The sequence below is a fragment of the Malania oleifera genome, chromosome 10 (genome assembly GCF_029873635.1).
Source record: "Malania oleifera isolate guangnan ecotype guangnan chromosome 10, ASM2987363v1, whole genome shotgun sequence".
In the NCBI taxonomy this organism is placed as follows: Eukaryota; Viridiplantae; Streptophyta; class Magnoliopsida; order Santalales; family Ximeniaceae; genus Malania; species Malania oleifera.
The window spans coordinates 58,063,222-58,087,496 of NC_080426.1; the positions used below are offsets into that span (position 1 = coordinate 58,063,222).

Here is a 24,275-nt window from a genome sequence, read left to right on the forward strand (position 1 = left end):
TTTTTTCCTTTTTTTTTTTTCTTGCAAATAATTCTTTTATTTTCTTGGGAAATAGTTTATGTGCTTCAACTGCTTTGATTTTTTTTTTTAATTTTCTTGTAAACCATTTTCCTCGTGTTAGATTCTTGTCCTTTATATTTTGTATTTTCCTTTGTCTATATTTTTTTTTGTAAAGTTTGAGAGAAGAAGAGAAGAAAAGAAGAAGAAAGCAAGAGAAAGCAGGAGGCGGCAGCTTCCTGGAGACTTACGTCCAGCTCCAGGTCTGCGCTTTGGCCTCTTATGTAATAAAATTCTTTAAGGACAAAAAATATCCCCACTCACACAACTGAATTGCTGAAATAACTTGTTCTTTTCTACCCCCCCCCCCCCCCCGGGCGGTCCCTCCTTCCAGCTGTAGGTGTATAAATATCACCCAACCCCAGCTTGTTATGACTTACGACCATTAGACAAGGCAGGATTAAATAAAGTCTTTGTTAAAACATAGCCTAACTGATCCGCAGGTTTTTCAAAAAGGGAGTCCTCATAACCTTCTTCAATACAACATCCCTCACAAATGACAATCAACTTCAATGTGCTTTATCCTCTCATGGAATACTTGATTGCTATGGCAGTTTGATTATGACAAACATATCTATTGGTTTTGTTACTGAAAATTCCATCTCTGACATGAGGGATTTTAGCCACATAAGCTCCCTCACAGTATGAGCCATAGCATGGTATTGCTTCAGCAGTAGGTTTTGCCACAGCAGTTTGTTTCTTGCTATGCTAGGTAACAAGATTTCCTCCCACGAATTTACAGTATCCAGTAGTATTCGATCATCAATCGAACCAGCCCAATCTGCATCATAGTATCCCATGATCTCACTATTTTTATTACATTTATATATCAAACCTTTCCTGGGAGAGCCTTTGAGATACTGCAAAATCCTAAAGACAACATCCCAATGTGGTTGTTTGGGGTTTTCCATAAACTGATTCACCACCCCTACTTCAAAAGATATGTTAGGTCTAGCGATAGTCAACTTGCCAACCAACTGCCTATATTGACGCTTCTCTTCAAGTTCCTTCCAACTTCCCTAGACAACTTAATGTTAGGATCTGTATTTGTTGGTTTAGCTCCTCACACGCCAGCCTCACTTAGCAAGTCCAAGGTTATTCTCGCTGAGATAGGCTCAACCCTTTCCTACACCATACAATCTCAATACCAAGAAAGTAACACAGAGTACCCAAGTCCTTGATTTGAAATTTAGCTTGAAGCCATCGCTTAACATCTGCAATCCCACTATGGTTATTGCCAGTGATGATGATATCATTAACATAAACTACTAGAAGTAGTATACATATCTTTGTTTTGTGGTCAAAGACCAAATGATTAGACTAGCCAAATGTAGAGACCATGATTGTGAAACCAAGCTCAATGCAACCTACATACTTTACCATCCTTCCCTTAAGCAACATACCCAGGAAGTTGCTCCATGTATACCTCTACCCACAGATCTCCATATAAAAAGACATTCTTTACATCCCACTGGTGTGAGGGCCAATCGAAATTAATTGCCAACGAGATCAACACACTAAGAGAATTTAGTCGAGCAACAAAAGAGAATGTCTCAAAATAATCAATACCATATGTTTGGGCGTGCTCCTTCGCAACCAATTGAGCCATAAGGCATTCAATAGAGCCGTTAGGAAGAATGTCTCAAAATAATCAATAACATATGTTTGGGCGTGCCCCTTGGCAACCAATCGAGCTGTAAGGCATTCAATAGAGCCATTAGGAAGATATTTAATAGTGTAGATCCAATGACACCTAAGGACCTCCTTACCAGGATGAAGATCCACCAAGACCCATGTCTCTTGAGTGGTCAAAGCATCCGCTTCTACATCCATTTTATGCTTCCATCTAGGGTTAGCAAGTGTTTCAACATGTGAGGAGGAACAAAAACAGAGGAAATAGGCAAGGTAAAAGAATACATAGGGAGGTGATATGAAACATGATGAGCAATAGGATAAGTAACTAAGGACTGTGTACATGTTTGAGTACCTTTCCGGTGAGCAATGGGAAAATCCAAGTCAACATTGGGAGGGACCTCCAGAACCAGAAGTCGAAAGAGTGATGGGCGGAAGAGGCAGCTGCATGGTGGTAGTAATGTCTGTGCTTGCTTTTTGTTGTTCATAAACTCTCAATTGTTTATCTTTTCCTCATCTGGTGTATTTGGAAGAGGAGCAAAACTTTTTTGGAGAGGGATAACAAGAGGAATCAGAGAATCAAAAATTGTTGATGGAGTGAAAGCATATTTATCCAATCTTCATAATCCTTGGGTATGGAGTGGAGGAGATACTTCCCTTTCACATTAACATACACGTGCACTGCCTGAGATTACAACAGGCAGTTGGAGGATCCAACATTCCAATGAATTTGATGGCTGTGATCTGAATGTTAACAGTATCAGGCAAAGTGCTCTCTGTAGTGGCCATCAAGATGATCCCTATACACTACAATTAGCACACACTAGTATCAGAATGAATGTTGCAGCACTATGGAGAATCAGGCAGCACCCACAAGCGCAATGGGCACTTAATAAATTACATGGTAGCACAGCAGCTGCAGGAATTGTTGCTGGCAGCGACTAGAAGAAAGTGCAAAGTCATTGAACACCAATTTAAACCACCAGCAGCAACTGAAACAAGATCGCAAGCAAGAAAGCAATCATGAACATATAAAATTAAAACGGCTTCATCATGCCAACACCAGTCAGAACAGCAGAACAGCACGTGCAGTATACCTGAAGCAGAGCATACTAAACCATGATGAAAAAGGGTCCCTAAGTGACTCTCAAACCAACCAGATAATCAGATTTGAGAATTAATTAGGGGAAGAGAAGAGAAAACAATGAAAGACAGAGTATAGAGATGATTTAGAGGTGTTTAATGCTCTGATACCATGTTGTAAGTTAGAGATGAAGGAGAGAAGAAGAAAAGAAGAGAAGAGAAGAAAAGAAAAAGAAAGCAAGAGAAAGAAGGAGGCAGCAGTTTCCTGGAGACTTACTTACAGCTCCAGGTCTGCCCTATTATATATATTCATAATACTAATAAAAGTCTTAAGTACAAAAATAGCCCCACTCACACAACCTAGTTTCTGAAATCACAAGAAAAGAAGAAAAAAGCAAGAGAAAGGAGGCAGCAGTTTCCTGGTGACTTACTTACAGCTCCAGGTCTGCCCTATTATATATTCATAATACTAATAAAATTCTTGAGTACAAAAATACCCCCACTCACACAACCTAATTTCTGAAATCACCTATTCTCTTCTAACATCTTTCTATACATTTTGAACTTTGCATATTTTTTTGGCTTTGTGTCCTAAACTTGCAAGTGAATGTAAATTCTACGATTGACAGTGTAGGAACACCATTTTCTAGTGTTATGGTTCATTGTTGCTACTGAAAAGATGTGATTAATTGAACCATTTTTGAATGAAATTAGTAAAGTGGAATGAAAGCGGGGCAAATTAGAATAGCTGCACTTCTTTTTGTAATGCCTCAATATTATACTTTTTTTTAAATGTATGTGTTGAATAATTGGGTAAAATAGAAGACCTAACTTCAATATAAATCTCTCCCTCTGTTTATACTATATGTCAAGTACAGTACCAATGATCATAATACCCTTACTAACTCACACTTCTTACTAACAACTGTAACACATAATAATAATTCTAAATGACTAAATAACCATTAAGGGTATATATGGAGCGACAAACCTAGGTGGTTGCTCCATATATACCTCCTCATGAGGTCATCATGTAGGAAAGAATTTTTCGCATCTAACTGTTGTAAAGGCCACTGACAAGTGGTGGTTAAAGAGGCAAACAAACTTACTGATACCAGGTGTCACGGGCTGAATATTTCACACCTTTGTGAAGGACTGTGCGGCGCTAGTTAAAGTACTCTTGTTTAACTGGCCAGCCTAGCGTTTACCACGATTCACCAACAAGACACTTTCATTTTCATTCAAAGAAGTATAAGCAGAAGCATTGAGCAATTCATGAAAGCAATGACATGCAAGTGGTAAACATTGGAGCAACATAATTCACATAGAAATTAAACAAGCTCTGATACCAAGCAAGTTTAGCAACTAGAGAGAATGTGTCTGAATAATCCAAACCGTACACCTAAGTATATCCCTTAGCAACATTGGCGGGCCTTCAAACACGCCATAGAACCATTAGGATTGACTTTAACATTGTACACCTAGTGACAACCAACCATAGACTTATCAAGAGGAAAAGGTACCAAATCCCAAGTATCATTATCACGTAGTGCACACATCTCTTCAACCATTGCATTCCTCCACCCAAAATGGGATAGGACTTTAGAAATAGATTGTGGAAGAGTTCTAATAAAACAATAATACGTGAGCAACAAGAAATCATAACAAACAAAATTAGAGATTGGATGTTGGGTACAAGTGCGTTTACCTTTCCAAACAGCTATAGGAAGATCAACATCATGGGAAATAAGATCATCTGACAAGATAACTAGAGGCGTAGTAGTAGAAGTTGGACGAGGCTCTTCTCCCTCGAGTTGCTGTGTGTATACCTGCAAATTGGGATGATCCAAGCGATGAGAAGGATTCAAACTAGATGAAGATGTGGGAGGGAGCACAAATAATAGATTTGAACTGGAAGGCAAGGAAGAGGTAGAGACTCATCAAGGTCAACAACTCAAGGAATCATAATAGTATGGTGTAGACTCAAAAAAGGTGATGTCAGCAAAGACAAAGAATCAATGTAAAGTAGGATTTTAAAATCAATATCCCTTTTGAGTATAGGAATAACCTAGAAAAATACATTTGATAGCACAAGGATCTAACTTATTCGTTCTTGGAGATAGCTGATGGACAAAGGACACACAACCAAATATACGAGGAGGAAGGGAGAACAAAGGAGCCTTAGGGAAGATAACTGAATATGGGATTTTACCACCAAGGACATAGGATGTCATTTAATTGATGAGAGAGCAAGTTGCTTAACATCACTCCAAAAAACTTTAGGGACTTCCATTTGATACAATAGGGTACGAGTGACTCAAAGAATATGTCTATTTTTTCGCTCTGCAACTCCATTTTCTGTGGAGTGTGGGCACAAGAGGACTGATGGATCATACCACAAGTACTCATATAGGTATTGAATTGGGTATTAAAGTACTCTTTAGCATTATCACTATGAAGTATCCTTAATGGCATATCATATTGAGTCTTTAGTTTTGGGAATAGAAGGCACAAAAGATATTAAACAACTCAGAATGGTCTTTCATTAAATATTACCAAGTTATCCTAGAGTAGTCATCAACAAATGTAACAAAGTACTAAAACCCCAACTTCGATGTGTCACGACTACGGTTACAAATATCGGAATGGACTAGCATGAAAGGACTTACCACCTATTTGTTGACTAGAGAAGCAAAGGGAACACGATGATGTTTTCTTGATTGATTAGACTCACACTCAAGATTAGATTCAACTCAATGTAGGAACTAGCTGTTTCAACTTGTCCAATGACGGATGACCAAGGCAACAATGGATTTGAAGTTGTGTAGTTGCAGCCGTGCAGGCAATGGGAGGAGAAGGCGACTCAAAGTAGTAAAGTCCATGAGCCTCATGTCTTGTGCCAATTGTCTTCCTTGTCTTTAGATCTTGGATAACTACAATATCGAGAAAGAAAGTGATAAAACAATTTAGTGACTTTGTAAGTTTAGTTTCTGACATGAGATTGAAAGGGGTTTTAGGAATCTATGAAGTTGAAGAAAGAGAAATGGAAGGAGTAGGATTTACTATTCCTATCCCCTTAACAACAATAGTGGAACTTAAGGTACATTTTTAGAATATTGTAGGTCAGAAAAGAAGTTGGTTGCACCTGTTATATGGTCAATGGTAGCAGAATCGATAAACCAAGGACTAGTGGGAAAGATACCAGATGACGTAAAGACTGTAGGATTACCTTTCTAGGCAAAAGTTGCAATGTGATAAGATGCTTGTTTAGATGATTGATACTAGAGAAACCTTGAATACGCCTCCTCTGATATAGTCATAGTATGCAGTCCACTCAAACAGGTGTCTAACAAGGGAACCATACTTTTGGGATTTGCAAACTCCATCCCAACACTCGTTAACTCAGACTAATGATAACAAGATTAATTGATGGAGCAATCGGAACAACCATGAACAACTGATAAATAAATCCGTACTAGGCTGCCACAGCACCAAGAAACTCAGATGCAGCCCCCAAGACACCAGCACACAGCATTGGAACAATTGGAGAAGTGAACCACTGAAACTACCATGGACAAATCACTAACAAACTTATATGACACTGTCGCAGCCTCACAAAAAACAGCTTAAGAACACTAACACAACTCTAAGAGTCACCAATGACTTTTACTAATACCGAACTGCAACCAATGAATTACCACGAGTGCATGGTCAAAACTAAAATTGGATCTTTGAGAAAAACACATGCCCAACAGCTTGATATTTTGGTATATGGAAGTAATTAGAACATTAAATAAAAAACATAGAAAATTCCGCTGTTTCAGACCCAATAAACTCAATAACCTTTGATAAGCAGCTTCATGAAGCATCAAACAATCATTTCTCAGGTGCCGCACATGAGCAATTAAAAAAGGTGAAATCTTTGGACAGAAAACATCATGAAAAATCCCATCAACATGTTAATAGAGGGATTTGATCACTAATGGATGATTTCAGGTCAAAAACATGCCTGAAAGTAGTTTCACGTGCTGGCATGCATGGTTGGCCCTGGCAGCCTTTGACTGGCGTGTGGAACACTTCCTGGAGATGGGATTTCAGTGGATAGCAGATTGGCAGTGTCTGTGGGTGACTATAGTAGATTTCGTGTTCTTGAACTGGCAGTGTCACCCAGGAAATTTCCAGCGACTGGTCTGACTTCCGGCAGCTTCTGGCTGTTTTCTAGTCCTATTGTGTTGCTGGAAATTCTTCTATGATGGTAGACATGCAGCGGATTTTGGGTTTTAGGCTTTGGTTTTGATGGTGGTGGTAACAATTAGGGTTTAGGTTTCAAAATCATGCTGTGATACCATGTTGAATAATTGGGTAAAATGGAAGACCTAACTTCAATGATAGGTCTCTCCCTCTATTTGTAATATATGTTAAGTACAACATGAATGACCATAATACCCTTAATAACTAACACTAAAACTAACAGAACTCTTAACATATAATAATAATGCTAAATGATTAAATAACCATCAGCAGTATGGAACTGTTTAATTAGAAAACTTGTATTAATTTTTGTAAGAAGGTAAATATTATTTAGAAATTTAGGCTGTGTATGGGATATATGTGTCCTTCGTATCTTTTTCTTATTAATATAAAAAGGCTGCCTTGGAGTAATGCTTGGGACTGCTGAGTGTCGACTGCTGTTTCTCCCTTTCCTTTTTGTTTCTCTTCTTCTTCTATAATCCTATGTGCTGTATTTTCATTAATGTTCAATTTATATCATAAGCAATTGAGGGTTTATGTACGTAAAAAACTGCTGCAGACACCATTGCCACCATGCAGCTGCCTCTTCCCCCCTCCAATATCTCAACTTCTAGCTTTGGAAATATGTCAATACCTAACTTGGATTTGCCAATTGCTTGCTGAAAGGTACTAGAACTTGTACTCAACAGGTTGTTAATTGCTTATTCTATTTGCTCATTATGTTCTAGTTCTTCACCTTCTTTCCACTAGTGTTCTTTTGATTTGTCCTATTTCCTCTTATTTTTATCCCTTCTTCATATGTTGAAGCTCTTGCCAACTTTTCGAGGAATCATGCCATGGATGTAGAAAAGGATGCCTTTGACTGCTCAAGGGACATAGGATTTGGTGGATCTTCTTCTTGGTAAGGAGTTGGTGGTTAAGTGTTGTTGTGTCTATATCATCAAATATCCTCCTGAAAATACTACTAAATTTCTTAAGGCTTGACTAGTTATCAAGGGATGCACCCATAATATGGTATTGATTTTTTTGAAGACTTCTCTCCCCTTGCCCAACTAAATTCCATTCATATATTTATTTTGTTGGTCTTTAATTTTGATTGGCCCTTACATGAGTTGGATGTGAACATTCCCTTGTCATATGGGATGTGTGGGAAGAGGTATACCTTTGTGATATGTTGCTCATGGCACGTGTGTAGGTTGCATAAGACCATTTATGGCCTTAAGGAGTCTCTTCGCATATGGTTTGGAAAATTTGGTGGGTTAGTTTATGCAAATGGATTTTTCTAATGCTACTCTAACCATTCAGTATCCGCAAAAGGGAGACAAGTGCGGTACTTCTATATCACTAGCAGTGACCATTTAAAGCTTTCTCTCCTGTTGTCCAACTAAATTATATTCATATTGTTAAAGGTTATTTTGGTCATTTAGCATTATTAGTATGTGCTAGAGTTATGTTAGTAAGGGTATTATGGTCATTGGAATGTACTTGACATATATTGTAAATAGAGGGAGAAACCTATCATTGAGGTTGGATCTATTCAACATGGCATTAGTGCAAGATCTGATGTAAACCCTATAGCCAAACGAAACCCTAAACTTGATTGCCCTATGCAAATATGCTGTTATAGGAGGATTATCCATACTTTTAGAGGTTAGAAACAAGTCCAGAAGTCACCAAGTGGTTGGAAACTTCCTGGACGACACTACCTTTTTTAGAATCTCAATAAGCCTTCCATATTTCACAAACCAACACCATATCCATTCACAGAACCCTCCGATCTTTAGGTGGGTGAAACTTGTTGCTAGAGTACCCCACGTGCCCCCACATAGGTCAATCACAGTAGGTCCATTTCCATATGCGGCGTGTGAGGGCTTTTTTCTGCCAGTTTTGCCTTTGATTTCTTCTGGAATGCTTTAAGTCCTTCCATAGACCGTAATATCAAGTTGTTGATTGTGTTTTTTGTTTAAAGATTCAACCTTTTCAATCATTCACTCATGGCAATTTAGCATTTGTTCCTTGGTATTATTAAGGTGATTGGTTGGTGTCATGTGGTAGTGGCAGTGTTTGTAGGCCAACTTTTTTGGGGGTGTGGTGCTGCTATGTTCGATTATTGGTGACTTATTCGTGGTTGAATAAGTGGTGGACTCTCATTTTTGGTTGTTTTGATTAGTCCGAAAGTTCACTTTTGGAATTCCAAGAGTATCTTGTTTGCTGTGTATTTCTGATTTGCTGTTGTATCAAGGTTGTGTGTGTGTCAGAATGGTGACACCAAATCCCATTTTAGATTACTACTTTACCCAAAAGCTTAATCTATTAGGTTGTGGGCAAACAATATATATCAAGCTTTAACGCTGCCTCGCACATGCAGCCCAACAGCACATGTAGAGAAAACACATGATAATAATACCTATTAGAGGGAATGAAAAGGAAGGTGTATTCCCAAGAGGGGGGCGGGGTGAATTGGGTTTTTAAAAATTTCTTTATGCCTTCTTTAATTGATTCTTTCTCAACTTGTTTTAAGTTCAACAACCACACATACAAAATTGATTTTCAATCACAAGTTCAGCGGAAATTTATTTAGTTATAAACTTTTATGAATGAATATACCAATTTGAATATCCCTTTCAGCAATTTAATTCAATCCAACCAAGATAACCAAAACACAATTCACAATATAGAATGAATTCAGCAATGCTTCAAAGATTCAACACTTGAGTAACTCAAAGTAGAGTTTAAGTATGTAGCTGATAAAATCTCTGTATTAGTGAACTTGATTTCTCAATATGAAACACAATGTAAATTTCCAACACACTTCCAAAAACTCAGAATTTAAATAAACTTTCAATTAATAAGTCTTGGGTATTAACCAATCAACGTGCTCCCTTATGGTTTCCGTAATTTGTATGGATCAACCAACCTACTCCCTTTTTGGTTTCCGCAATCCCAAAGTCAAATTAATCTTTGGTTTATTTAATATCCAATCCACGTAGTTATTATGAATAGAAAATTAAAATCCAACCACGCAGTTTATATGAACTGAAAATTAAATGAGAGCAGGGAAGAGAGTGAGACGTGAGTTTTACGAGGTTCGGCTATACCCACCTACATCCTCCCCTTGGGCAAACACACCCAAGGATTCCACTATACCACTCCTTTACGGGTAGAAGAAACCTTACACACTCCTTTGAGAGGCAGGAGCAGCTTTTACAATCTCTCCTTCAATAGGCTAGAGTTCGCCTCTCCAAACGATACCCCATGCTTGGTCCAACAATGATTCAAAGACCTGAACCATCTACAAAACAAAAAACAAATTTGGTGTACAAAGACACTCTCAACAAGAGCTGATTAGTACAATTGAAAACAATATACTTCAATTAAATAACAATATAGAAAGATGAAGCTCAAGATAAATATCACCGGATTCTTTCTTAGATTGAAAGATTCAGAATTTGTGTGCAAAGATCGGTGAGAAAATATTAACAAGACTCAATAGAAACTTCAACGAGTATGTGAGCAAGAGGGCTTTGAGAGTATTGAGAGCAAGAGAGCTTTGATTGCTGTGTATTGCTTGGTGTATTGAATCCTTTGTCTTGGGGGGGGGGGGGTATTTATAGATGTTTAGAAAAGAGTATTTCGTGTTCCCCAAGCGACTTGGAGTGTTTTCCAAGTTTTTATGACGTTTATAATTCAAAAACTCAATTTTGGAAACTTCCCGTTAAGTTTAAAATTTGAATTTTCGAAAAGTCAGTTGACTGGGTACGAAGAGTCAGTCGCTTGGGTGATTAAAAACACTGAAAATTCAAAGGCAGCAAGGTGTCAGTCGCCTGGGTTGACAAGAGTCAGTCACCTAGAACCTTTTGTCTGTTGTTCAGTCGTCTAAACAGGTATAGTCAGTCGCCTGAGAACTTCGACCACCCTTCAGTATTTTGGTCATAACTTTTTCTATACAACTCCAAATTAGATGTTCTTGGTATCAACAGAAAGCTAAGAAAAAATCCTACAACTTTCATGTTGATCATTTTTGAAGATAAAAGTCCGTTGATAGAGAAAATTGCACATCAATGCACATTTAGAAAAAAGAACAGAATTTGGAAAATCCTGTTTTGGTGCTTTTCATTCCAAAAATGATTTTAACCTTTTTGAAATAACTTTTAACCTTATAAAAATATTTTTCAAGTGTTTTAAACAGTATCTAGGTCCAAGAAATTAACCTAAGAGTTTCATGCATTCTTATTGAAATTGTTTGAAGTACTTACATAAAGACTTCTTAAGACTTTGACATTTTAAGCATTTATGGCTTCATGTTTGTCTTTCTTTGACTCCATCTTGTCTTCAAGCTTCAATATACTTTAAGCTTCATTAGATTTTTCTATCTTTGAATCCAAGTTTTTCTTTCTTTCATGGGCCAAGCATAAGCTTCATGTGAGCTTCTTTACAAACACTTAAGCTTGATCTTTCTTCTTATGAAAGCTTTTGAGCTCTAAAACGTATCTTAGCAAAACATGTTAAGATCCTTTGCTTTGTTATCATTAAAGCAAGATTCGTAAGCCTTGTTAGGCCAACAGGGAATACAACAATTTTTTAAACATCATACAATAAACACGGGCAACGAGACTAGAATTTAGGATCTTCAGGTAACCAACTCTAATACCATGTTAGATTACCACTTTTCCTAAAAGCTTAAGCTATTAGCTTGTTGGCTAACAATGAATACCAAGCTTGAACATCCCAAAAGTGTGTTTCCCTCATCATGCACTTGTGTAGGTGAACAACGCATTATAAACATTTTAGAGAAATAGTATTCAAGGTTTTTACAATATTAGGCACCCCCAACAAGCATCTCATAACATTGCATATTTTGCTCAAAAAGATAATCCTATAGTCTATTTGTCATCTGGTATCTCTACCAATAGTCTTTGAGTTATATTAACTTTGCTATATAGTGACCATATGATAGGTGTAACCAACTTCTTTCCTATCCTCCAGCATCCTAAAACTTTACATCAAGTTACCCTTGTTGATGGAACCACTACTACTATTAAGGGTTTAGGAACAATAAATCCTACTCCCTCCATCTCTCTTTCTTTTGTTTCGTACATTCCTATGTCCCTTTTCAATCTTATGCCAGTTAGTAGGCTTACAAAGTCAATAACTTGTTTTGTAACCTTCTTTCTTGATTATGTGGCTATTTAGGATTTGAAGACAAGGAAGATAGTTGGCACAAGATGTGAGGCTCGTGTACTTTAGTACTTTGGGTCACTCTCTCCTTCCATTGCTTGGACAACCACTACTACACCACTTCAAATCCATTGCCCCCTTGGTCATCCATCCTTGGACAAGTAGAAACAACTAGTTCCTACCTTGAGTTATGTGTCTTTAGTGTGAGTCTTGTCAAGTGGGAAAACATCATCGTGTTCCCTTTGCTTTCTTGGTCAACAAACAAGTAGTCAATACTTTCATCGTGCTGAAATTGGGTTTCGGTACTTTTTACATTTGTTGATGACTACTCTAGCATGACTTGGTTGTATTTTATGAAAGATCGTTATGAGTTGTTTAATATTTTTTGTGCCTTCTGTTCTCAAATAAAGACTCAATTTGATATGCTAAGAAGTACTTCAATATACTTCATAGTAATAATGCTAAGGGGTACTTTGGTATCCAATTCACTACTTATATGCCTAATTTTGGTATGATCCATCAATCTTGCGCCCACACTCCATAACAAAATGGAATTGCAATTAGAAAACATGCATAATCCCGAATTCACTCGTACCTTAATACATCAAATGAATGTCTCCAAAGTTAATTGGAGTGATGCTGTGCTCACTGTTTGCTTTGTCATCAATAAAATGCCATCCCTTGTCCTTGGTGGTAAAAATCCCATATTTAGTTATCTTCCATAATGCTCCGTTGGTCTCCCCTCTGCCTCGTATATTCATCTGTGTGTCCTTTGTCCATTAGTTAACTCCAAGAACGGATAAATTGGATCCTCGTGCTTTTATGGGGTATCCTTGTACTCAAAAGGGATATCAATGTTATAGCCTACTTTACATCGATTCTTTGTCTTTGTTGATGTCTTTTTTGAATCTACACCATGCTACTCTGATTCCTTGACTTTTGTTGACCTTGATGAGTCTTTTCCTTTGTCTTGCCTTTTAATCCTAACCTATTATCTGTATCCAATCATTCTACATCATCATCTAGTTTGAGTCCTTCTCATCGCTTGGATCATCCCAATTTGTAGCTATACACATGACGACCTAAGGGAGGAGAGCTTCCTCTGGTTTCACTTTTATTCTAGTTCCCTCGTCAGATGATCCTGTTTTCAATGACATTGATCCTCCTATAGTTGTTCAGAAAGGTAAATGCCCTTGTACCCAACATCCAATCTTTAATTTTGTTTGTTACAATTTCTTGTTAGCCTCATATTACTATTTTGTTAGTACTCTATCTTTTGTTGCTCTTTTAAAATTTATTTCTTAAGCCCTATCCCATTTTGGGTGGAGGATTGCAATGGTTGAAGAGGTGTGTGGTACATGATAATGATACTTCAGATTTGGTACCACTTCCTCTTGATAAGTCTTCTATTGGTTGTTGCTGGATGCATAATATAAAAGTCAATCTTGATGTATCTGTGGCTCATTTAAAGGCTCCCCTTGTTGCTAAGGGATATACTTAGATGTATGGTTTGGATTATTTAGACACGTTCTCTCGAATCGCTAAACTTGCCTTAGTACGTTTATTCATCTCCTTAGCCCCCACTTGTCATTGGCATCAATTAGATGTGAATAATATTTTCCTACCTGATGATCTTCAGAAGTAGGTCTATATGGAGCAGCCACCTTGGTTTGTTGCTTAGGGGGAGTTAGGCTTAGTCTGTTGGCTTAAGAAATCATTATATGATTTAAAACAGTCTCCTAGAGCATGATTTGGTCAATTCAAAGCTATACTAGAGCTTGGCCTCTGATGTTGTGTGTAGTAGATCACTCTGTGTTTTATCATCAAACTCCATCTAGTAGGATTTTATTATTATGTATGTAATATTGTGATTACTAGAGATGATGATCAAGACATCCTGGTTCTAAAGCTTTTCCTACAGACTAAATTTCATACCAAGGATTTGGGACCATTGAAGTACTTCTTGGGTTTAGAAGTATTGAGATCTTATATTGGAATTGCCTTCTCACAGAGGAAGAATGTTCTTGATTTTTAGATGAGACTGGATTGTTGGGATCCAAACCTATTGATACACCCATAGATCCCAATAGTTAGTTAATTCCTGATATGACTTATTTGCCGTTAACTTGTTCAGACTCAGTGTGTTAGCTCAAGAAATTATTATATGGTTTAAAACAGTCTCCCATAGCATGTTTTAGTCTATTTAGTGTTATTTTACTTGAATTTGGCCTTCAACGATGTGGAATGGATCACTTTATATTTTATCATCATACTCCATTTCGATAGGATTTTGTTGTGTGTGGATGATATTTTAATTATCTGAGATGATGATCAAGATATCCATAGTCTAAAGCTTTTCCTACAAACTAAATTTTAGACCAAGGACTAGAGACCATAATCCATTGAAGTACTTCTTGGTTATAAAAGTATCAAAATCTTGTAAGTTAGTGCCGAATATGGGTGATTTGTTGCCTAACTCGGACCAATAACGGAGTTTTGTTTGAAAGTTGAATTATCCAGACGATCACTCAACTGAACATATCTTTTGCTACAAGTGTTTTGAGTCAGTTTCTTGATTCTCCAAGAACAAGTCACTTGGATGCAGTTATTCACATCTTGAGATATCTTATTTGTGCACTTGGGAGAGATCTCTTACATCAGGGTCGGGGTCACACTCATATTTAGGCATATACAAATGCAGATTGGGTTGGATCTCCTTCGGATAGAAGATCCAAAATTGGGTACTGTATCTTTGTTGGTGGTTTCTTGGAGGAGTAAGAAACAAATTGTAGTGGTCAAGTCAAGTGCTGAATTAGAGTATAGAGCTTTGGGTCACACTATATGTGAACTTGTTTGGTCGAAGAACATATTGGAAGAACAGGATTTTCCACATTTTCAGCCTATGGAGTTGATGTGTTATAATAGAGATGATATTTCATATTGCCTTTAACCCAATCTTCTGTGAGCGAGCAAAGCACATTGAAGTTGATTGCCACTTTGTTCAGGGAGAAACTTTTGCAAAAGCTCATAACAACCACTCATGTGAAATTTCATTTGGAGCTTGCTGATTATTCTCTAAAGCCTTGGGAGGTGCTCGTGTTAAATTAATTTATGACAAGTTAAGGAGCAGTTGATATATATGCTCCAACTTGAGAGGCAGTTCATTCAACATTATTAGTAGTTATGTTAGGAAGGGTATATGGTCATTGGTGTGTACTTGACATATATTGTAAATAGAGGGAGATATCTATCATTGAGGTTAGGTTGTCCATTTTACCCAATCATTCAACACATATATTGATTTCATTGGTATTTAATTTTGATTGGCCCTTGAACGCTTTGTATGTGAAAAATATGTTATCATATGGGATGTGCAGGAAGAGGTATACCTTTGAGATATGTTGCTTATGGCACATATATAGGTTGCATAAGGCCATTTGTGGTCTTAAGGAGTCTTCTGAGTATGGTTTGGCAAATTTAGTAGGGTGGTTTATGCATTTGGATTTATCCAATGCTACTCTAATAATTTGGTAAGGCTGTGTACTATAGACCCATTGTGGTCCACCCCTTCTCTGGACCCCGCATAGATGGGAGCTTTGTCCATTGAGCTGCCCCTTTTTTTTTTTTACTCTAATCATTTTGTGTCCACAAAAAGGAGACAAGGGTGGTACTTCTAGATAGCACTGATCATAGTGGGCTTGCAATTGTCAAATGTTAGCTTTACAAAAAGTTAATGTTAGATTACCACTTTATCTAAAAGCGTAAGTTATTAGGTTGTGTGCCAACAATGCATATCAAGCTTTAACACTCTCCCGCATGTGCAGCCCGACAGCATGTGGAGAGATAAACATGATATATAACACCAATTACAAGGACTTCAATAACTTTTAATTTAAACATGGGCAACGAGACTAGAACCCAGGACCTCTTGGAACCAGCTCTGATACCATGTTAGATTACCACTTTACCAAAAGGCTTAAGCTATTTTATTGTGGGCCACCAATGCATATCAAGCTTTTAACTGTTTTAATCAAGGATTTGGGTACTCCGCATTACTTTCTTGGCATTGAGATTGTACGGTGTTAGAAGGGTTAAATTTTTCTCAATGAAAATATACATGGACCTCCTAAATGTGATTAGTATAGTGGGAGCTATAATAGATATCCTAATGTGAAATTGCGTGGTCTAGGGTTGTTGGACTGATTTTGAAGACAAACATGGTATAGGCAGTTGGTTGGAAAGTTGATTTCCTGGATTATCATTAGACCTTGAATGTCATTTGCTGTGAGGGTGGTGGGTCATTTTATGGAGAAATCGAAGTAGCCACATTGGGATGCTGTTTTTAGGATTCTTTGGTATCTAAAGAGTTCTCATGGAAAAGGTTTGATATATAAATGTAATAGAAACTGTGACACTCTGGATTACTTTGACGCAGAAGATTGAAAGTCTACCATTGGATAAACACTATACATTTGCGAGTGATAATCTTATTACCTGGCATAGCAAGAAACAAACAACCATGCTGTGCTCAAAGCTTTATGCCAAGCTATGGCTGGCTGTCACTAAGCTTGTGTTATTGAAGCCTCTTATGTTTGATATGGGTTTCTTGGTAAGGAACTAAAGATATGTTTGTTATAATCAAGCTACCATTTGTATTTCTAACAAAGAAGTGTTCTATAGAGGACAAAGCACATTGAAGTTGACCTTCATTGTGTGGGGAATGTTTTGATGAAGAAGATTGTAAGGACTTCATTTGTGATAAATCTTCGTGAGGGCTTCATTTAAGCCTACCTTGTCCTTTGTATCTCTTATTTATTCTGGTTAGGATGGCTGACCTTGGGCTGCAAGTAACTCCCCAACTACTATTTCTCCCTCCCCCCTCTTTGTTTCTCATCTATTCTATTTTGCCTCCTTCTCTAACCCTAAGTGTTGTATTTGCTTAGATATTCAATTTATTTCAGATTTGTAGCAATTTATTTAAATTCTATACTTATATTACAATTGCAAGAAACCAAGAGCTACATATTCCACAGCATTTAAAACCAGTTCTTGTGTTACGTAACTTACATTTGGTTTTCAGAAGGGAACAAGGTGCAAATGAAAGAAAAATCATATAACAACATAATAATTTTTACAAAAAAATTTACTCATGCTAAAGTTTATGTTATTTTGTTCAACATGGAATAGGATATATTGACACTCCCATAGTAAGATTGGGAACAGTTATAACTTGTTTATTCCATGTTATGGGTTAGCAAAAAATTTTGCATGGTCATTTGCTTTATAATGACAGCAATTTTTTCTTGTGTAAGTTATTATATCTCTATCCTATGACCATTCTAACCTATTCCATTCCACAATCCAAACATAATCTCATTTTCTGACTCTTCCAAACGTTTTTTCCCCCTTTAGTACCTTTAACAAACAATTCTTCAATTCAATGCTCATTAAAATTTAGTACTTAGCATTAAGTGGCACCAAATGAGTCATAACAGAGAGTGTGGTTTTCATGTATTGTTGGCTAGGGTTTCAGCATGAGAGAAATACCTTGTAATCTCTAGATGATTACTGAAATTCCTCAATCTCATTGACTGTGGGCGTAAGCTTTAATTCTAAACAAATAAAGCTTTGTCTGCTATGCGATTGATTTTGCTCTCTACCGGTCTCTCCACTGTTTTCAGATTTAGTTTAACATCAAATTACCCTCCTTATTTTGATGAAATTATTGAAATGGGTTGTTGATCTGATCTGGGTATGACACCTGCGAGGAGAAGTGGATTGGGTGTTTTAAAAAATATTTATACAATTAGAATTTAAAACAAGAGTTCGCTGTGGAAGCAAAACTAATCACCCAAACACAAATGAAAACACAAACACGAGCACACCAAATTTTATACTGTCGTTCCACTTGACTTATGTCCACCTTCCAAGTAATCTTCTCATTTGTTTCACTATTTCAAATAGCTTACAACAACATGCCCATAGCACATGGACAGCCGTGTCCTATCACAACAGTTGTACAACCCAATTACGACCACAAAGCCATAACTACTTTGGCAAACCAACCCAATCACAAAGGATATACGCTCTGCTTACAGCCACAAAGCCTACAATCCCTTCATGTGAACCTGCCCAATTCACCTATCAAAGCCACTCACAAGTCACAACCAAACCAAGCCACTTATAGAGCTGTCCACGGATCACTTGATCGAGTTTCACAACAAGACAAAAAAAATAAAAAATAATTACAGTGATAATCACATATATCTCATGCTTGTTTACTAAGTTTTCTATTGACTAATATAAATGTAAAACTTTCAAGTGAAAAGCATGAATAAAATGAAAAATTAAATATTATTAAAAAAAAATGAAGTAGCCTTCACAGGAACCACACAATTAAACTTGAGAGGCCTGCACACATTAGGTCACATAGAATGATATTGCAATACTAGGAAACACTCATTTTTTCTTTTGAAATGTGTGTCTCACTTCTTGTCTTCTGATTGTGCTATGATCCTGTGTTCTCTCTTGCTCTTGTTACTCTTATTTCAAGAAGTTTCCCTCACATTTAAATATGTAGGGTTTGCTTCAACAACTACCTTGCTAATAAATTACCTATGAAGTCAAAGATTGCAGGCCAGTTAACTATTTAAGATCAATCAAACATTGATTTCACTAATTTAGAGAAGGTTTCCATTTTAGCAAGTCAACTTATCAAAGAGAGATGAAGCACAAAGTGTGTGAACCATGTGTAGGAGAAGAGAGGGATCAGAAAATTCCCAGTCGTAATTTAAAGGTCAACAAGATTTAGAGGAGCATACCTTGTTAAGAGAATATTGAATCTTTCCTAATTCTCAAAACTCAACCATGAGTCTTCAAATCATTTCCCAATGAGGATATAAGACAAATCTCAAAGTTAAACTTGTAATAAATATATTGTAGAATTAATTTAAAGAAAATCACCAATCAATAGATAACTAGGAGATACTTTCCATTTTCCAATTAACTCATAAGTCAATTCAAATTGTATCCAATGTATTTAAGTTTTGAAAGATTAAGAATCTTCTTAATTTTTTTAACAACAGAATATGTGAGTTTAATTTAAATTAAGTGGGATCAACTCATAAAATAATGAGAATAATTATTCCACGTTAGTGTGAAAATCCTCCAATTAGAAATCATATAACCATCATGTTGAAGAATGTCAGGTAGGTAAACGATATACGGTTGCATCAGCATGACCAGGCTACTGGGCTAGTCATCTCATGAAATTTTGAATTTTATTTGTTCTACAAGGTAAACTGAGTTTGTGAAAAATGATAATATAGAGATGCAGATTCTGATTTGGAAATAGTCAAAACTTTAAAGACATGAACTATGCTGAAATTCAAATAAAAAAACACACTTTATTTGTATATCAACATATTTCAATATTGGAAACACATTTACAGATTCTAATATCGTATTTTACTTTTTTTTTTGGTAGGCAGAAAATTGTGCAATATAAAGTATCAGATTTTATGTTTTGCTAATGCACCTGCTTAAGATAAAGGGGTTCATGTCAATACTTTTGGGGTGTCTAGGTAATAGGAAAGCTGGCATCCAAGTTTGGTTTCATTCTTGGCTAGCCTCAGCTCATTTCCTAGAATATTCCCAGGTCTGTTTGTTTAGGGTGCTAAGGAAACACTAAGGCCTGGCTTGATACTCAGATGACCTGCTGCAAGGTACTTCCCAAATGGCCATTTAATCTAAATTTGATTCAATCATAACTAGTTTGGTTTTGGTTGCTATACCAAAACCAAATCTATTTAGCTAGTAACTATTTGATAGATTTAATTTCTTTTGACATTATTATTTTGTATATCTAAGAAATTATTAAAATTTTGTAATGGGTTGATTGGTTGTTTTTACCTCAATGAATACAATTAAGGAGGGTGTAATTGTGTAGTTTTGTCCAACCCTAAGCCCTTTGTCAGCTCTATGGAGACCTGTTTCTGATGTGTTATGTTTTTTTTTTTTTTTTCCTCCACCATATTTAGAAATATTGAACCAACTGAAACAGGTATCCTCAGAAAACAAGAAAGGAATTTGCGGATGCATGTCCATTCTGCTGTGGCAATTGCAATTGCAAAGCTTGCCTGCGGGAAGATTTCTTTCAGAAGGTATAGGTCTTCTCTGTCACTGTCTCTCTCTCTACTCTCTTATACACATGTGCATGCATGTTTACATACAACCCCTACCACACAGACAGTGGTGCTGCTTGCAGGCGTGTATGAATTTCTAGTTTCCTATTATATTGCAGTTCAATCTGCAGAAACTTTCTATGGTGAAAAATATCATGCATCTGTTTACATTTATGTCTTGTTATTATCTTTATACCTTGGACAGGATTCCCACAAGGAAGAAGATGACAGTGTTAAATTGCAGTGGCTGCAACGCTTGCTATATAATGCTCTGCCTGTTCTGAGACATATTAATGAGGAACAGAACTCTGAAATAGAGTTTGAATCCAAAATACGAGGTAATCTAGCATGTTGCCTGATTATATAAAGATTTCATGTTTATTTAGGATTGTCATTTATGCTGTTTATTTTCTGACCTTTCAGGTGTTCCATTGACAGAAATGGATATAACAAGAATTAAGCTTGACAAAGATGAGCGTTTATACTGGTACATCTTTAACTCTATAATCAAAACTTAAGCATGAGACTTGAATTATAATTTAAGTGAAAAAATCACTTATGATTTATTTTTCATCTTCATTACCAGAGTATTCTATTTTAAATTGAAAATTCTAGCTATGTAGGCATTTAATGAGCCTGAGTAATGTATGTGTGTGTGTTTTTTTTTTTCGAATGTCTAATATTTTTCCTTTACATGTCCATATTGACAAGGACTTCAACTCACGTGCAAGTGTGCCTGTTTTTTGGTTACACCCTTTGTTTATCATTTAGATTTTGAAAATAATACATCAGTGAGATAATTTATTGCACTGCAATGTTATATATATACTTATGGCTCTGTATTTGTGTGCATGGAAAGGTGAAAGCATTAAAATATTTAGTTCTCCTTTATGTCTAGCATGGCATCAAAATTTAATGCACTGAAGCGTAGAGAATATGTATCTGGTCAACAATGTCCTTACAAAGTAATGATTAACAGAAAAAAATATTTATCTGCCTTTTCTTGTTGATTATGCATTTATTTTATAGGCCTTACAATGCATTATGATAACCTGAGCAACACCAAAGCATGTTCTCGGGCGCTTTTCTTATATTGCCCTTGTACATTAGATGACGATTTCTACCAATTGAATGATGACAGTGAATTGGTGAAATGAGTTTGCTTTCATATTTCTCTTTCTCCATCATCTTTGTTTACTGATTTATTTTTTCCTACAATTTTGTTGTTGATATCAAATTGGAAGACTTTTTTATTTTTATTTTTTTTGTGAGAAAAAATCTGGCATCCTTAAAACTAATTTCCTGACAAGGTGCATACAAATTTCCTCATATAGTAACGGAGCATCCATGTATGTGAATACCTTTTGAAATATTTCGAGTTATGGAGATTGGGATTAGGGAGTAGGAAGTATAAAGCTTGAGATGAGAATTTGCCATTTGATGAATTAGCTTTACTTTCTGTTTTGCATGCAAAAATGCAATTGCTTCGTTCATTAATTTTTAAAATGATTAAATATGCCCCTTTTGAGTTTGATTGAAATGAATTTGCATTGTTATCCTGTATGGTTGTTTTGTATTTATTTCTCCTTTTCATCTCTTGTTTCTGCTTGTCCTGAAAACTGAAACTGTATCGTGTCCTGAGACATGTCCGTTGCTTTCCACCATTTGTAAATTTTAACAGAGATTTACCCCTTATTTCTTCTTTTATTTAACATGCTTGTTTCTAATTTAACAGTGATAATTGCGATACATCCATTGTTGGTTTTCATAGAAGCTGCCCCAATCCTGCTTGCACTTATGACCTTTGTCTGACTTGTTGTCATGAACTGAGAGATGGCTGCAAACCTGTTGGCAATGAAGCGGAAACTTCTCATCTATATTCCATAGAAAAATCCCATAATCAAATTATTGATGGAAAGTGCATAACTACTGCTCAAAGGAATAGATGTTGGCTAGATGGTCAACTGGAGTCTCCTGCTACTTATGATTCAAAAGCTATGTCCTGTTACCTTCCTGATTGGAGAGCTAATGCTGATGGCAGCATTCCATGCCCTCCAAAAGTGAGTGGTGGTTGTGGCACTACACTTCTAGAGTTGAGACGCAATTTTAAAGCTAATTGGGTAATAAAGCTGATTCAACATGCAGAGGATCTTATTAGTCATTATCAGGCGCCAATTGATTTGTCTCATGGATGTCGCTTATGTCTACCACATGGGAACGAAAAATTAAACTCTCAAGTGAGGAAAGCAGCTTCCAGGAAGCATAGTTATGATAACTTTTTATACTGCCCAAATGCTATTGACATGACAGGGGAAAAAATTGAGCATTTCCATAAACACTGGATAAGAGGGGAACCTGTTATTGTCCGAAATGTTCTTGACAACACATCTGGTCTTAGTTGGGAACCTATGGTCATGTGGAGGGCTTTTAGAGAGACAGGTGCCCAAAGAAAATTCAAAGAGGAGACACGAACTGTAAAGGCCATTGATTGTCTGGATCTTTGCGAGGTCAGCCGGTGTCTTACTGTTATTACTATGCTTTTGCTTAATTCATTTTTCTCATTGGCTGATAAGAAAATCTTCTGATCTACCAGAACACTTGTTACCTTTTCATGTTAAAAGAATCTGAACTGAAAAGGTCATTTAGTTTCTTGGCTCAGTTAGCAACCTAAAGTGTTGGGGCAGGGGGTGGTTTGAATTGGATTTGTACAATTTGAAATTCAATTAAGTCTAATTCAAATAATTAAGCTTGATAAATAATTCAATCAAGCAAACACAGCACGCAGGTTCAAACAACATACAGAAAGATGGGGAAGAGGGATTGTGAAACAAGTTTATGAAGGTTCGACCTTAGGTGGTGCTTATGTCCAACTCTTCAATGTTCTTCTTCCATCTACATATCTACTTGCATATATTTTTCCTTCTTCAGGCACCAGCCATTGGAGAAATTAAATTTGAAAGACTAGCCATTATGTGCTTTTCAAACCAAGTTGCAGTCTTTCCAAACCTCAAATCTTGAGCAAGTTTAACCTCAAATCTACATACAATCAAATTTATGAATTCCGAGTAGTCAAGTATCTTAAAATATTCACTTGTAGCAGCAGATCTCTTTGAAAACCAAATATTTAGTCAGATTTGTTTCCTCTGAAAGCCTAGATCTTAGATGAGATAATTAATATCTTGAAAATATTTGTGATATTCTAGCTGTTTCATCCAAGCTTTGGTGGTGCTTGAATTTAAATTTGAGTATGTGTTTGGGTTCAATGGATCTCTAGCAACTCTTTCGAGTCTTTAACAAATAAATCCAATACAAGCTTGGAAGCTTATAAATAAGAGATCATTGCAAAGCTCAATGAAATATTCATTAAGCCCATGTTTGGAACGACTTTAAAAAATAAGTACTTATTATGAAAAGTACTTAAATTAAGTACTTTTGTCAATAAGCAGTGTTTGGTTTATACTTAAATAAGTACTTATTTCAAAAAGTACTTTCCCAAACCATTTTTTTAAGGAAAATAGATGTTTTCTGAAAAAATATTTTTGTGGAAAAATATTTATCTGAAAAAGTACTAATAATAAGTAATCACGGACTACTTTTGAATAAGTACTTTTTCCATAAAAAGTACTTTTCTATAAGTGGTTCCAATATATGTCATTGGGATATGGTCAATCTTGAAGGAAAAGGATCAAAACTGGACCAAATTTTCAAAGATTTTTCTTTGTTGCAACTTGTAAGAAAGAGGTGCATCATTTCTAAATGAGATTGCTTAATTTGACTGTTCCAGGAAATTAGTTCAAAATGAGATGGTTCCCTTCAAAATAAGATTGCTTCACTGATCCCAACTTCAAGCTCAGAGTCTAAGAGGGCATCGCAAGTCCATAGGACCTTTCT

General features: G+C 36.3%; 1 protein-coding gene across 1 annotated transcript in view; it reads left to right on the forward strand.

Annotated features, from left to right (window-relative positions):
* LOC131166216 (lysine-specific demethylase JMJ27) overlaps positions 1-24,275 on the forward strand; it is a 71,591-nt gene that overhangs the window by 3,323 nt on the left and 43,993 nt on the right. The window contains exons 3-6 of the mRNA XM_058124562.1: positions 20,264-20,363; positions 20,590-20,722; positions 20,808-20,871; positions 22,120-22,891. Of these exons, the coding sequence (XP_057980545.1) occupies positions 20,264-20,363; positions 20,590-20,722; positions 20,808-20,871; positions 22,120-22,891 (1,069 nt within the window). The remainder of the gene's footprint in view (positions 1-20,263; positions 20,364-20,589; positions 20,723-20,807; positions 20,872-22,119; positions 22,892-24,275) is intronic.